Source organism: Chlorocebus sabaeus, chromosome 5, assembly GCF_047675955.1.
Source record: "Chlorocebus sabaeus isolate Y175 chromosome 5, mChlSab1.0.hap1, whole genome shotgun sequence".
NCBI classification, from domain to species: domain Eukaryota; kingdom Metazoa; phylum Chordata; class Mammalia; order Primates; family Cercopithecidae; genus Chlorocebus; species Chlorocebus sabaeus.
Window position 1 is genome coordinate 49,291,308 of NC_132908.1, and position 14,239 is coordinate 49,305,546.

At 38.7% G+C, this 14,239-nt stretch overlaps 1 protein-coding gene across 2 annotated transcripts in view; it reads right to left on the minus strand.

Moving 5' to 3' along the window:
* TOX3 (TOX high mobility group box family member 3) overlaps nucleotides 1–14,239 on the minus strand; it is a 107,744-nt gene that overhangs the window by 26,529 nt on the left and 66,976 nt on the right. For both annotated transcript variants that reach the window (XM_007993127.3, XM_007993133.3), the window contains exon 2: nucleotides 2,762–2,827. In XM_007993127.3, the coding sequence (XP_007991318.2) occupies nucleotides 2,762–2,827 (66 nt within the window). The remainder of the gene's footprint in view (nucleotides 1–2,761; nucleotides 2,828–14,239) is intronic.

Sequence of the window (14,239 nt, forward strand, 5' to 3'; positions counted from 1 at the left end):
TGTTATTTGTATCTCACCAGAAAAAAAGAGGTCACGAGCTATGGCAGTCTATGGTGGGACAACTGAACATCTTGAGGTTCTTAGCAGGCTCAATATATGCAAAACATCATAGCAGAATAATACATTTGAATGCTAGACTAAAATATTGGATTTTCTGACACATGCATTCTAATAATGACCCCAAAAGCTGTCAGTTTCTAACTGTGGAACCCCTAGTTCCCAAACACAAAGGGATGAATTGGCCACAAACGTGGTTGGCTAATGAACATAACCCTATGGTTGCATTTGCCGTTATTTTGGCACTAATGTGGTCTAGTAACAGATGCAACTGTAATTTGTGACTCATTTGCTACCCCATTACTGCTTAATGAAATCTAACATATCACATTAACAATACGGATAAACACTCATTCTTGATATGTGGCATTTGGCTGTTTTCATTACCACTGTAATTAACACTTGAAATATTATTTCAATAAATATTTAAAGTACTTTAAAAATGGTCTGGGTAATCATGACACAGACAGAAAACATAAAGCAAATGTGTGAATTTCAAACTCAGAGTATCCTAGTCCCTGTAGTGTTATCTATAGGACAATATCCATGAGAAGGGAATTGGTTTCAGGCACAATTTAGAGTTTACAGCATGCAAACCCAAAGTCTTCCTGAATTAGTTTACACTCATTAAAATGTTAAAAAAAAAAAAAAAAACAAAACAAAAAAACAAGTAAATTTACTTTTAATGCAGTGACTGGGAAATTAGGCACATGCTATAATGTAGCATTAACATTTACTTGGGCTTTTTTGTTCAAGAAAAGATGTACAGAAAAATCATTACATAAGATTACTTCCAAAACTAACATAAAACATGTCTATGCTAAGCAGTCACAATTAGGCAATTAGGAAGGTTTTTATTTTTGTTAAGGAACAGAGAGAGTTGTCATATGCAATATGTCCCTATGGTGTAATTTTTTTAACGACAAATTAATTTCAATTTAGGATATTACAATATCCTAACCTAATATAATAATCCAATGAAATAACCAAGAAAATGTTAAAATGTTAAACTACCTTTAACGACAGATAATATATTAAAGTTTAGCTTTCCTTAGAGAAAAAAGGAATCCAAAATGCTGGATATCTAAGATTATAAAAAAATAACCATACATGGCATCAACAACAACAACAAAAAGACACACTGACTTTGGTAACTGTGCCATCTGACCAATATCAGATTAATCATTTAGAGTTTATGCGATTAGTTTTTACAGATATTGACTTTTCAATGTTTACCTTGAACATGTTAAAGTAGTATGTACATGGTTAAATACCATCTGTACTGAAATGTTCAAAACATTTGTTCCTTTTGATAAAAATGCAAATCTGGAGAACTGTTGTATCAACATATAACAGCCAATGTCTGACACGGTGAATTATCACAGCTGGAATTAAATTGTCTCTGAACAGCTGCTGGCAGTAGAGCTTTCATCAATGTTTGATTCAAATGTAGGGAAAAAAAATCCTACAGAATGAAACATCATGTTGTCCTTACAGATGGGGTTTGTGTTCATTATCACAAACAACACAGCAGCCAGTGCCAAACAATATTCCCTTATCTAAGCTGTCTTCTTGGTTAGAGAGATGATGGTCACTATAAAAATGATTAATCTAGGAATACCCTTAATTCTTGATTCCCCATTTATTCTAATAATTTCTCAAAGTTAATTTCTTTCATAACACTTGCCTCCCTTTACCAAGATCATTTATGAAGCCATTATTATTTTCATTCTCTGGGGTCAAGCTAGTTCAGTTTCCTGTATTTGAATGTATCTGGAAAATGAGGACTTTTTATTACATGAACCGCAAGAGGAAATGTTCCATTTGGGTCAATTTCACTTCTGTTTGTTCTTGTTCTAAAATCTTAAATCTCACACAGTCTACCATTTTTAGGAAACCATTTTTTATCTAATCAAGATCGAGGTTTTTCTGGAGGGCAGGCCAATGAGACCAAACAGCAGTCCAAAATCAATAATAGGAAATGCAGTAAAAACGTCAGCAAGAAGACGATGCTTGTTTCATCTGCACCCATAAACTGAAGACAGAACCAGAGACAATGAGGTGCTGCATTTAGATTCCATCACCCAGTTTCCACAGCTGCAACCAAGTCTTGGAGCATGCCAGCCACTCATTCATTCATTCAATAAATATTTATTGAGCACCTACTACTGCCACGCACTGTAACGGGCTGTGGGGATCTAGCAGCAAATTACAACACTCATTTCACATCACCCCAAGCCCCAAGAAACTAAAATACTCTTCTGTCACATGGTTTCCCAAACCATGGCAACTTAATGACAGTTAATTATCCCTAGATATATGTGAAGGTAAAACAGTTTCCATTAAAAGTCACTTCTAGCCTGGTTTCTAAAAAGGTAACCACTTATCTGCTTAGATACCAACACTGTATGTGTGTGTGTGTGTTAACATATATTCTTATATATATATTTTTTTTTGTTTGCATGTTTTTAAAATTCAAAAGATTTGTATGAAGTTACTATCATTAGTAACAGTCTACAGAAAAGTGATAAAAGACTTATCAGGTTTTCTTTTCCAATAAGCTTTTCTCATTTCTCCTCCAAAGTCGTTACCTTGTGCCACATAAGAGAGAGATAAATTTGATACTTTGTTTTTCCCTCCAAGCCTGTTAAATTATCTCAATAACACAAAAAACAGGAACAAACACATTAAGATAGTCACCTACCTCACTGGCAGTGAAGAACGCATTGTTCGCCTCGGCCATATTCATATAGTTATTATTATTTCCAAACTGAAAGAAAACAGATTGTTTTATGTTAATATGGGGCATAATAAAGCATTCTGGCTGTGATTTGGAAAGAATACTGGTGTTGCTAAATAAAAGAGGGTTTTATCAGCCCAAATGCGAACCACGGCAAAGGCTTCAAGGCACTATGCTATGCTGTCAGCTGGTTCCCTCAGAAAATAAAGCACAGAGTTAAGCTAACTCAATAACTCTATAAAATAGTTTCGTTTCTCACCAAGACTAACTGTGAAGGGAGAGGATTACAAACATTAAGCCAACTGGTCACCAGCGTGTGTTGTTTATTGACCTGGCATTTGTGAGAGGTGAGAAGGGAAAGAGTTTCCAAGAAAATCACCTTGACACATTTTAAAAGCACGTAAGGATTTTATAGCTTACTTTTCAAGAACAGATGTCACAAGTGTGGGTAGGTTAAAATGTGAATTAAAGGGGAATAAAATTCAATTCCCAGGACTCAAATTCTATTTTCTAGTGAATGGGGTGTGGCATGAATATAAATAAATTATAAGACTAAAGAATATTTTTAAAATCTCCAAACAGAGCTTAGAGCAATATCCATATCCATCAGAGTTGCTGAAAACAGTGATATTTAATCTCTCAATGTAACATTAAGTGCAAAGAGGTTTAAAAATAAGCGGGATCTTATGAACACAGCAATTTTTACTTCATTCCCTAACACAATGGGCCATTCATATCACAAATAAGACCGTATCAGTATTTCAGACTTAAGCTCTTTACTTCTAGGGACCTGTTATCAAAATGTAAAACTTGGATTTTGGCAGAAATGTATTTTCAGGTTTGAATGGTCTAAATCGGCACATTTTGTTGCTTTAAACATTCCGTTATCAGTCTGGCAATATGGAAAGGCTCTGTGATCATAATAATCTAGAGCTATATTATTTTCATGATTTTTAACTGGTGAAAGAATTTCCTTTTTATAAAGTTTATTGTTTCCTTCCTTTAATGCATCAAATAAAACATAGGTTTGGTCTCCAAAGGGTGAAATATATATATCTATTCTCTAATGTAAATAAAGCTAGTAATTATTTAAAGATACAATTTTCCCAAGGAGAGCGAGAGATGGGTGGATGGAGATAAACGGGTAGGTACATAGAAAGATACACAGATAAATATAGAGAATACATAGAATATGGAGAGAGACACATAGATATGGAAGACTCATATAATCCTCTTCCTCAATAAACTAACACTTACTTCTTGGGGGCTCTCAATCTCTGAGTCCGAAGGACTTACACCCAGAAGCAGGATTGGCATGCTACACTTTTATCATGTCAGGCATCCAAGAACTAAGCAGGATTTATATGAAAGACTCTAATGGTTCCAGAGTATCCCACAACAGCCAACACACCGAAATACACATACAATGAGCCATCCAAAAAGCTCTCACTGAGCACTCAGCTTCATTTAGGTAAACATCTTTATAAGGATTTCTGAAAGATGAATTGGCGCTTAAGAAAGACTTTTATCTGGTTTCTCTGAAGGCATGTGATGTCACACGCACACTCACACACATATTTTCCCTTGTTTTCCTACAATGTTAAATACATGCAAGAAAAAGTATTATATTTTAAGTATTTTATTTTCTGTCATGAAATTTTTGATGAATGAATGATGCTAGAGTCAAAATCTCAGGTCTCCATGTAAATGTTCCTTTTGGATATTTATGAGAACCTGGGCTCGAGATGAGTATTCCGTGCACCAGTCCTGGCCCCTCCAAACCACCTAACAGCCTATATCACAACTTCAACGTTATTTAAATGTAGGTTTTGTTGGGGAATTAGAAATCCATTTAAAGCAAACAGCTCATTATCAGAGAGTATTTTTTTAAGATTAAACTTACTTATTATCTAGTAGCACCTAAAACAACAAAGAAAAATAAAATGGCTATTAAACTAAAGGCCTAAACAATTGAAAAAACAAATTAAGCTTAGAGTGAAATAAGAACTGGGTTAGAAATCCTCTTCTGAACAGTTAGTATGCGAATGTAATTACTGAAGAAACTACAGCTAATCAGCTGTGAATTGTATCCATTAATTAGTATTTGCCCTGGAGAAATGAGAAAAATCAGTAACAACGCTGGCACCGCGGTGCACACTGATGAGCTGTGCAGGCCACACGGCGTTTAGTCAAGCAGGTGGCTCCAGTGGTCCAGGTAATTTGAAAAGCTCTCACCTGAAGTACTGAGCTAGAATTACAAAGCACTCCTTGCATATCTTTTGTATCTATAGAAGGCCTTAATTAATGGCTTTTAATCTGGAGACACTTGCGGATCAGGCGGGAACAGTTACAAATCATTTCAAATAGAAGTAAAGGTTTCTATTCTGTATTGGGTAAAACAGCCCCTCTACAAAGGGGGCTTTAAATACTGACTTATTGCAGGCAATTGTCTTTCTCCTGCACAGGTACCTGGGATCCTAGTTCAGTGTAGCAAGGTAGTTAGATAACATACAGGACACCCAGTTAAATTTATCAAATAAACAGCAAATGTGCTTTAGTATAAGTATATCCCACACACTATTTGGGGTATACTTACATTAAAAGAACTATATTTTATCTAAGATTCAAATCTAATTGGGTGCTGTGTATTTTTATTTGGTGAATCTGGCCACCCTACCATGGTGGTTAAACAAATCAGAATGAAAGGGTGGCATTTTCATTTGATTACCTTACCTAGTAATGCTAGCTTGATCTTATTTGTTTTCTTTTAAAATGTGACCTATGAATCCTGCTTTAGTCATTTGGTGTAAGAACAGATCTGAGTCTGAGAGAAAAAGTGCTCCTTTGGGGCAGGTCTCTAATATAATGACCTCAGAACAATTAACTTTAAGTGAATTGTGTACAATTAAATTTACTTTATGTTCTAAGAGACAGTGACATCAGTAAACACATTATAGTACAAAAACCCCGTAGGTCCATGGGGAAGGGGCCTTAACTGTGTTCACTGACATCTCCCCCAGAACTAACAATGCCTGGAATATTACAAGCACTGTAGTACTTGTTGAAGGAAGAGAGGGAGAAAGGTTGATCACATATAAACTTCAATGCCTCCTAATCGCCCATCCTAACTGAAGTCATTTTCACTTACTTTTTAAAGATAATAGTAATAAATATTCAGCCCAGTGACACCCTCTACATACTTTATTTCATTTAGTTTTCCAAACTGGGAAAATTTTCCCAATACCCAGTAAGATAATTATCATCCCTATTTTATAGATCAGAGGACTGAAGCTTCTAGGGCTCAAGTAACTTGCTCAAGGTTATAGATTCAGCCACAGAAGTCTGGCCTCCTCCCTACCTCATGATCTCTATCACTTCCATTCCAGTATCCGCGAAAGCTTGAATATTTCACTCAGTGATCAATTCAGTTTTACTTTTTTATCTATTTTACTCAAAGCTAGAATTTCCCAGAGGTACTCAAGTCTAATAAAATGCTCCTCAAGAAATGGTTCCATGGTCCAGTAGGTTTGGGAAAGGCTGACTTCTCTTTGATGAGTCACAATGCTTGCTATAAAGTTAAAGGCTCTGAGAAGTCTCGCAGTTCCTTCATCCAACAAATATTTATGTGCCTATTATGTACAAGGGGCTGTGCTAGGCACTGGAGGCAATATGATGGAAAAGATGACAAGATTTCTACTTGGATGAAGCTTACATTTTTCTTTAAGGGGGAGACAGGAAACAAACAACAAGCTGTGGATCACTTCCTTTTGTTTCCCCTGCAATATCCTGTGAAACCACAGTTTGGGAAGGCTTGTTCTAAGCCTTTTATTGCCAATATTATTTTATTTTCCCTGAATCTTTCTTAGGAAAGCTAATATCCTAATTTTGTACCATGGTAAAATGTATTTGTTTTATTAATAGGAATCAACTAAATACAAATTTTTAATTATTCATTCTAAGTCACCTTAACTTGGTCTATTTCTAAACTTTCTAGCTTATAACCCTCCACTGATGTTCCCTCAAAGATCCCCTACTCAACCATACATGGGGCCATCTCTGCAATTTCAAGAGTCAAAACAAAATATTCCAAATAAACTAAATGAATATCAGGTGAAGTAGTTAATTGTTCTGAAGGTCATATACAAACATTATTAAAGAAATCAGCCAATTCCAACTGTTTTAAAAACACATAAATGGTCACTGGGAATCAGGGGCATTTGGCATTTATGAGGCACACTCGTGGTGATAGGTCCTCTTCCATGCTGATAGGCTGTAATAGATGTGATCCCCAAAGATAGAGTCCCCAAAGATATCATTATAAAGCAGAACTAAATTACTGTGTTGAACTTCTGTATCTTAATAATTTCATAAAATAACATCTTCATTATACTTGGAGGTAGACTTGCTTTTGCTGCTTGATGAGTAATTATAGCTTGGGCAAATACAATTTATGAAGGACGTCAATTAAAAAGGAGCACCATAGGATTTTTTAGAAACTTATTAAGGACCATCGTGTTCATGGCCTGTTTCACCGTGTGAAGTGCCAAAGTAAATTAATGCAGATTGTTAAGTCTAGCTAGTCCAGCAAAGGAGCCGGAAGAAAGTGGAACAGCCCAGACAAAAACCCATCTGTAATCACAAGACGAATACTTCAGCTTGATGCGTCCACACAACATCATTTTCACTGAAATTATTTTGACACCCATGTGAAGAATTGTATAGGCTTCTAATAAAGCAGCATTAACTACAGGGTCTCAAACAGCTAAATGGCACAAACTTAATCCTAAACAAAAAAAGATAATCCTTCGAATTCTCTTTTCTTCTTCTCCCATTAGATTTGTTAGCAGACACCATCCAATTTGATGCCTCACTATGGACATCTGTCAAGTCGCTTACACAAATGAACTGTGCCATGATGGATCAAGTGTGCCAAGCATGGTCACATGCTGGCGGAGGCAGGACTGCAAAGTCCACACACACGTGAAGGCTCGGTTAACTACCCCCTGGAAGAGAACTTAGGAGAGATGATCAAGGTTCAACCATTTTCAGCATTAGTAATCTGTTTCAAGACATAAAGCCCAAAGGAGTGAAAACAAGCCAATACGGCAGATGACGATGAATACTGATGATTATCGCGGATGGGTCTGGAGCACCACATTAGGAAGCAAAGCGTGACTTTGTGACTAAAGACCATCGACACCAAAGGCTGGGGGTTCAACTATACTCTAGAAACAAAACATTGCAAACAACAGGCTGTGAGGTATAATATAGGAATCTATATATAATTATATATAGATATGTATACACACAAGCATATATGCACACAATTCTGCTAATTATATATATACAATTATATAGATTTACACACACACACATACATATAATTACACACACACCCATCCACATGATAAAACTCCTAGATGAGGATCCCCTGAGCCCCACACTCATACATCCAACTGTCTACAGCACTTCCAATTGGAAGTCAGTAGGCATCTTAGACCTATGTCCAAAACTGGACTCCTCATCTCCTCAAAGCCTGCTCCACCCAGTCTTTGATGGGGAAATGACACACTTCTGGTGACTCAGGCCAAATATCATTCTTGAATCCTCTCTCCCTATCTCCCCTTCCTTCATCCAATCATCAGGAGATTCTGTTGGCTTATCTTTCCAACTGTACCCAAAATGGACCATGTGTGCCTGCCTCTCAGGGTCCACCCAGGCCTAAGCCATCCATTCCCTCCTGGACCTCTGCAACTACCTTCCTAGCAAGTCCCTCTGGTTCTACCATACTCCCCAACAGACTATCCCCAACACAGAGACAAAGAGGCCCTTCGAAAATCTAAGTTTAGCCTGGGCAAAATAGTGAGATCCTATCTCTACTAAAAAAAAAATTAGCTGGGCATGATGGCATACATCTGTAGTTCCAGCTACACAGGAGGCTGAAATGGCAGACTCGCTTGAACCCAGGAGTTTGAGGCTGCAATAAGCTATGACTATGCTACTGCACTCTAGCCAGGGTGACAAAGTGAGACGCTGTTTCAAAAAAAAAAGAAGAAGAAGGAAAAGAAAGAGGAAAGGAAGAAAATGAAGGAAAGGAAGAAAGAAGGGAAGGAGACAGGGACAGAGGAAAAGAAAGAGAAAGTAAGGACAGAGGGAAGGAAGAAAAGAACGAAGGAAGGAGGGAAGGAAGGAGGGGAGGGAGGGAGGGAGGAAGAAAATCTAACTCAGACCATGTCACTCTTCTGCTCAAAACTCTCCGGTGGCTTCTGATTCATTCAGGGGAGATGCCCAATCCTTACAATTGCCCCTTTCTTCTTAACTTTTGGCCATCATCCTTCCCCTTGCTCACACTCCTCTAGCCTACTGGCTTCCTATTGTTCCTTCACCACCCCAGACATGTTCTCACCCCAGGGCCTTTGCACTGGCTATTTCTTCTGTCCGGACTATTGTCCCCTTAAATGTTCCCAGGACTCGTTCACTCCCTGCCTTTGGAGTCTTTTCTCAGATGTCACCTTCTCTCTGACTACTCTCCTCCACCCCCAACACTCTCTATCCCTCTTCCCCAAGTCTACTTTTTCCATGAATAGTTTTCAACATCAAATAATATCATTACTGCCTTTCTCCTCCCACTAGAATATAAATTCAATAAAGATAAAAATGTTTTGTCTGTCTTTTACACTGATGTCCCAGTAAGAAGAAGAGTGTTTGGTAAATAGCAGGAGTCCAATAGGCACAAATGAATTTCTGGGTGCAAAATAATGATACTCAGAACTGCCGTCCAAGCCCATCCAGACACAGTACTTGAAATCCAAGTGAAAAAAAGATGTCCAGCAGCCACCACCACTAGTCACTCCCCAAACTACATCTATGGGGAAAACATGGTAACATTAAGTCTTCTGTGTTATAATAAAAGTCCTATTTTGAACCCTAGAACCATCTGCCTAGAAAAAGGCTTTATTCTAGAGAATGCACTAACCTTTTTATAGAGCCCTAGGTGGATGGGGGTTGGGTAATAGGGATAGGTGCCTTCGGTGGCTGAGCACAAACTGCAATGAACAACACAGATTCTGGCCTGCAGGCAAAATGCTGAGAGAAGAGAGAACCAACAGCGTAATGTCAATGGGGGCAAGGATTCAAGTGTTAGATTTGACAGCTAATTTTTTTTCTAATTTAAAATTTCCTCTTCTAAAAACAATTGCTTTCTATTATAGGTCAGGGTTTCTCCAAGTGTTGTGCTAAGGACCACAGAACAACCAGATGGCCGTTAAAAATGCACATTACCCGCTCCCCACTCTGGATTTACCGTAGCAGAAGCTCTAGGCGGTGGGACCCTAATATATGTATTTTTAACCAGCTTCAAAGGAACTCCAAAGCACTCTAATATTTGAGAACGACTAGCCTAGTTCATTTTAGACTAATGTGGAAATTCCTTTTTTTAAAATAAACGTTTCTACACATCTCACAGAAATGCTGATAGAGCACAAGCTGTTTTGTTTATAGCAATGAAGGCTTGGCACACATATTTACAATCTCCTCTCACTTTCCTGGATGACAGGGACATGCAACCATTTGTGAGGTGACCATCCAGCCCCTTCTACCCATATCACCAGGAGGAAGGATGGGAACATCCAAACTTGGATCAAGTAGGAACACAAGTTCCACTGTTGGATTCTTCAACAAGTTCTGTGGACCCACACAAGTAACAACAATGCCTAAACATATGGACTCTGCTCAAACACGGAGGCCTTGGGATTTTCATGATCTGGACACATTTGAGTCTGTGAATCGCATAACCATCTGGACTAGTTAAAAGTGGCAAGAAAGAAAAAACACCCTCTCAAACCCAACTGCACTTGTTTAATATCAGGAAAACAAATATAAGTAGTAGTGGATACTAAGGTTCCAGAATTAAGGGGGCTTTTTTGTTTTGTTTTTGGGGAGTTTTTTGTTGCTTTTTTTTTTTAAGCAAAAATGGGGCCATCTTTGAGATTGGCCAAGCAACCAATCATCACCAATATTCGGAGAACAGGAAGAGAAGGCCTCTGATCTCTGATTTTCTTCAAATACACACCCACAAAAAAAGCCAGTGGTAACACACATGCTGCCAAGTGACTACACCTTTTGTGTTAATTCCAGTTTGTCTTCCTCCCTTCTCCCCGAAAGCCTTACCAACACTTAACTGAGTCCCTATTAAATGCTACTTAATAGGATATATTTAGTGGAATATATTATCTACTTCTCTGTAGATGCAGAGAAGGGGAAAATATGATTATTGATTTTAAGGGATGAAAACTCAATTGGGGTGATGAGACAAAAAAAAATGTATCAAGCTAAGGGCCAACTCAGTGACAAGAGGCTTGCAAATCTAGGAGGAGGAGTCAAAAAGGAATGGCCTTTCAGAGGAACAAGACGTTTTTCAATATATAATTTCAACTTTCCTTTTAGATTCAGGGAGTAGATGTACATGTTTGTTACATGGGTATATTGCATGATGCTGAGGTTTGGGATATGAATGATCTCGTCATCTAGGTACCAAGCGTAGTACCCAATAGTTAGGAACAAGTCTTTAACCAAGAAAGAAGGCAGACAGAGGGGCAATCCCAGGCAAAAAGCAGGGAGTGAGTGAAACCTCAGAGCTACTTGTACACAGCCTGTGTTCAAAGAACAAAGCAGAGAGCAATTTGGCTACAGGAGAAAGGGAAGAAAGCTGGAGGAGATGGTAGGAAGCCAGGCTCTGGTGGGCCTTGAAGGCTCACCTAAATATTTTTAAATATATTAAATAGGAAAGTCCACAAAGGATTTTGTTAGAGGAAGGAGGCAGAGAGAGAGAGAGAGAGAGAGATGTAAAGCCCACACCTGAGCTTCTCAATAGTGTGAGATGCACAAGAGTAGTACTAAGAAAGGCTGGTGCCAAGGAGACCAGTGAAGAACACTTCAAGGCTGGCAGAAGGTTGAAAGTGTCTAGACTGGGCAGAGACAACAGTAGGAAGAACAAAATTCAGAGAGCACTTTACCAGGAGTCAGACTAACTTTGAATTTCAATCCTAGCACCAAACTAGTTGTGGGATGGCAGGCAAGCTGTCTCACTTGTTTTAAGAACAAGTTCAGCTTCCAGCTGAGCTACTTGCTAGCTGTCAGTGTGTACAAGCTGTTTACTCTCCATGTGTTTCAATTTTCCCATCAATAAAACAGGGAAAAGAACAGTATTTGCCACATCACAGGGGTTTTGAGGATTAAATGGGTAAGTGCAAATAACGTCATCTTTTCTTTTTCAAAATTTTTTAAATTTTTTAAGAGACAGAGTCTTGCTCTGTTGCCCAGGATGGAGTGCAATGGTGCTATCATAGCTCACTGTAGCCTCAAACTCCTAGGCTCAAATGATCCTCCCACTTAAGCCTCCCGAGTCACTTGGATGACAGGCATGTGCCACCATGCCAGGCTTAAAGTCACCTTTTGTATCTATACTAATGGCCGGGTGACATTTCAACGAGTTTTGAAGAAACCAACAGAAACCAAGCATATCTGTTTTACAAACTGCTGTAGCTTATACAACAGTGCAAGAGAATTTTACTATTTAGAGAACTCCAATGGCTTCCCAAAGGCACTTAGAGTAAAATTCAAACTTCTTGCCATGGGCTTCGAGTCCCCATATCATCTGGGTGCTGGCTGCTTCTCCAAACTCCCTCCTAAGAGAGCAGCTCCCACCCACTAAGCTCCAGAAACACTGTACTGCCTGGTCCTCAGTTCTTTCTCTGGGTCACTCATTGCACCTGCTGTTCTTGCCTGGGCTGCTCTCCATTATATCCCTATTTTATGTAGGTCTCTGCTCAGTGTTCACTCCTCAGGGAGTCCTCCCAGGTCAGCTTAGCTAAAATGACCTGTACATGCCATTCTCGCCCCTTGCCCATTCTCTTCCTTTATAGCTCATCAGAGATACAAAGTCACTCATCACTGACTAATGTACTAGATTTATTTGTCCATTTACTATTTCTCTCCATTCTGGAATAGACAGTCTATTTGTCTAGTTCAATTCTGTTTCCTTGGAAGAGTATCTGGGCCACAGGAGCTGCTCAGTATGTTTCTATTGAATGCGTAAATGAGTGAGCCAGAAACATCCAAATTCAAAGCCCAGCTCTACCACTTACAAGCTGAGTATCATCAGGTAAGTTGCTTTATGTTACATCTCTGAACTTCTGTTTCCTCATTTCTAAGGAGGAAAGGATAGAACTACATGGGACTGGGCTTTGCAAGAAGAAGGGAGACAACATAAACTCCCAGCAAAGGATCTCATACAGAGAGGCACTTGATAAATGTCAGAGTTGGAAATGAGAATCCTGGGAAGACAGGAGTTCAATGATCTGGGGAAAATGAATGGGTCATTGAAACATTTTGTATAGCATTTATTAAGTGCCTACAGTATAAAAGATACAATGGTAAATATTGGGCTAAAAATAAGACCCAGTTTCTACCCAAGAACAGCTCCAATAGACAAAACAGATATGACTCCCCATGACATGGAGGAGATACTTGAAGTACTCCCCCTGGAAAGTCAGCAGAAGTTTTCAGTAAGAGGAGCCATTGGAGTGGGGTCTTGAAGGATGTGTAGGATCTCACCTGTAAGACAAAAGCACTCTGGTAGATAAAACTACTTGGGCAAAGGGCTACTTAATGTCATCAGAATGAGACTTGCATACCAAGAAATGAAGATGTATGCACTCTAGGCAGGAAGGACAGAGAGAAGGCTGATATAGGAGCCTGCAAGTATACACTGTGCTTAGGAGAGGGTTAGTTTGAACATGCTTATTAATAAAAGGAGACTTGCAAATGTTTGTAGGTAGGGAAGAGACTAAACACAAAGGAGAAGGAAGATCAGACCATGACAGCAGAAGATAGAATTTGAGGCATAATTTTCAGAAGGTAAGAAAAATGTCTATTCTGCATGTCTTCTCTTGTATTTGGCAAACCAGTGGGCATCTCCTATAAAATGACAGCAACTTACAAAAGAGATGTGCTTGGTTTGTTTTGGTTTTTGTGAGAATCACTGAAATGACAGCTAAGAGAATCCATTAGTCCAGATGGAAAAGGTGGTTACTTTCTCTGATGTTGCTGGACTTGAGAAGACCCCTTCTCCATGGACAGATAGGACATGCAAGCTTCTATTACTAGCAGTATCCTCTCTTGGGTTTAGAAAGGCTTGTGACCTGTTATAAATCCTAATATCGCTGGGAGGTATAACAACTTAGGTCTCATCTGCCATGGGCACTTTAGTGTGAATTCATTCATAATAAGTAGTTCTACCGATGCACACAGTAGGTATTCATCTTCAAGGATGCTCAGAAAACAACTCTTCGGAAAAGCCTTCCTTGGCACCAGCTTCCTTTCCCCTAGCTGGACTGGATTCTCCTCCTTTAAGCTCCAAGGCAACCTGTGCATTGCTCTAAA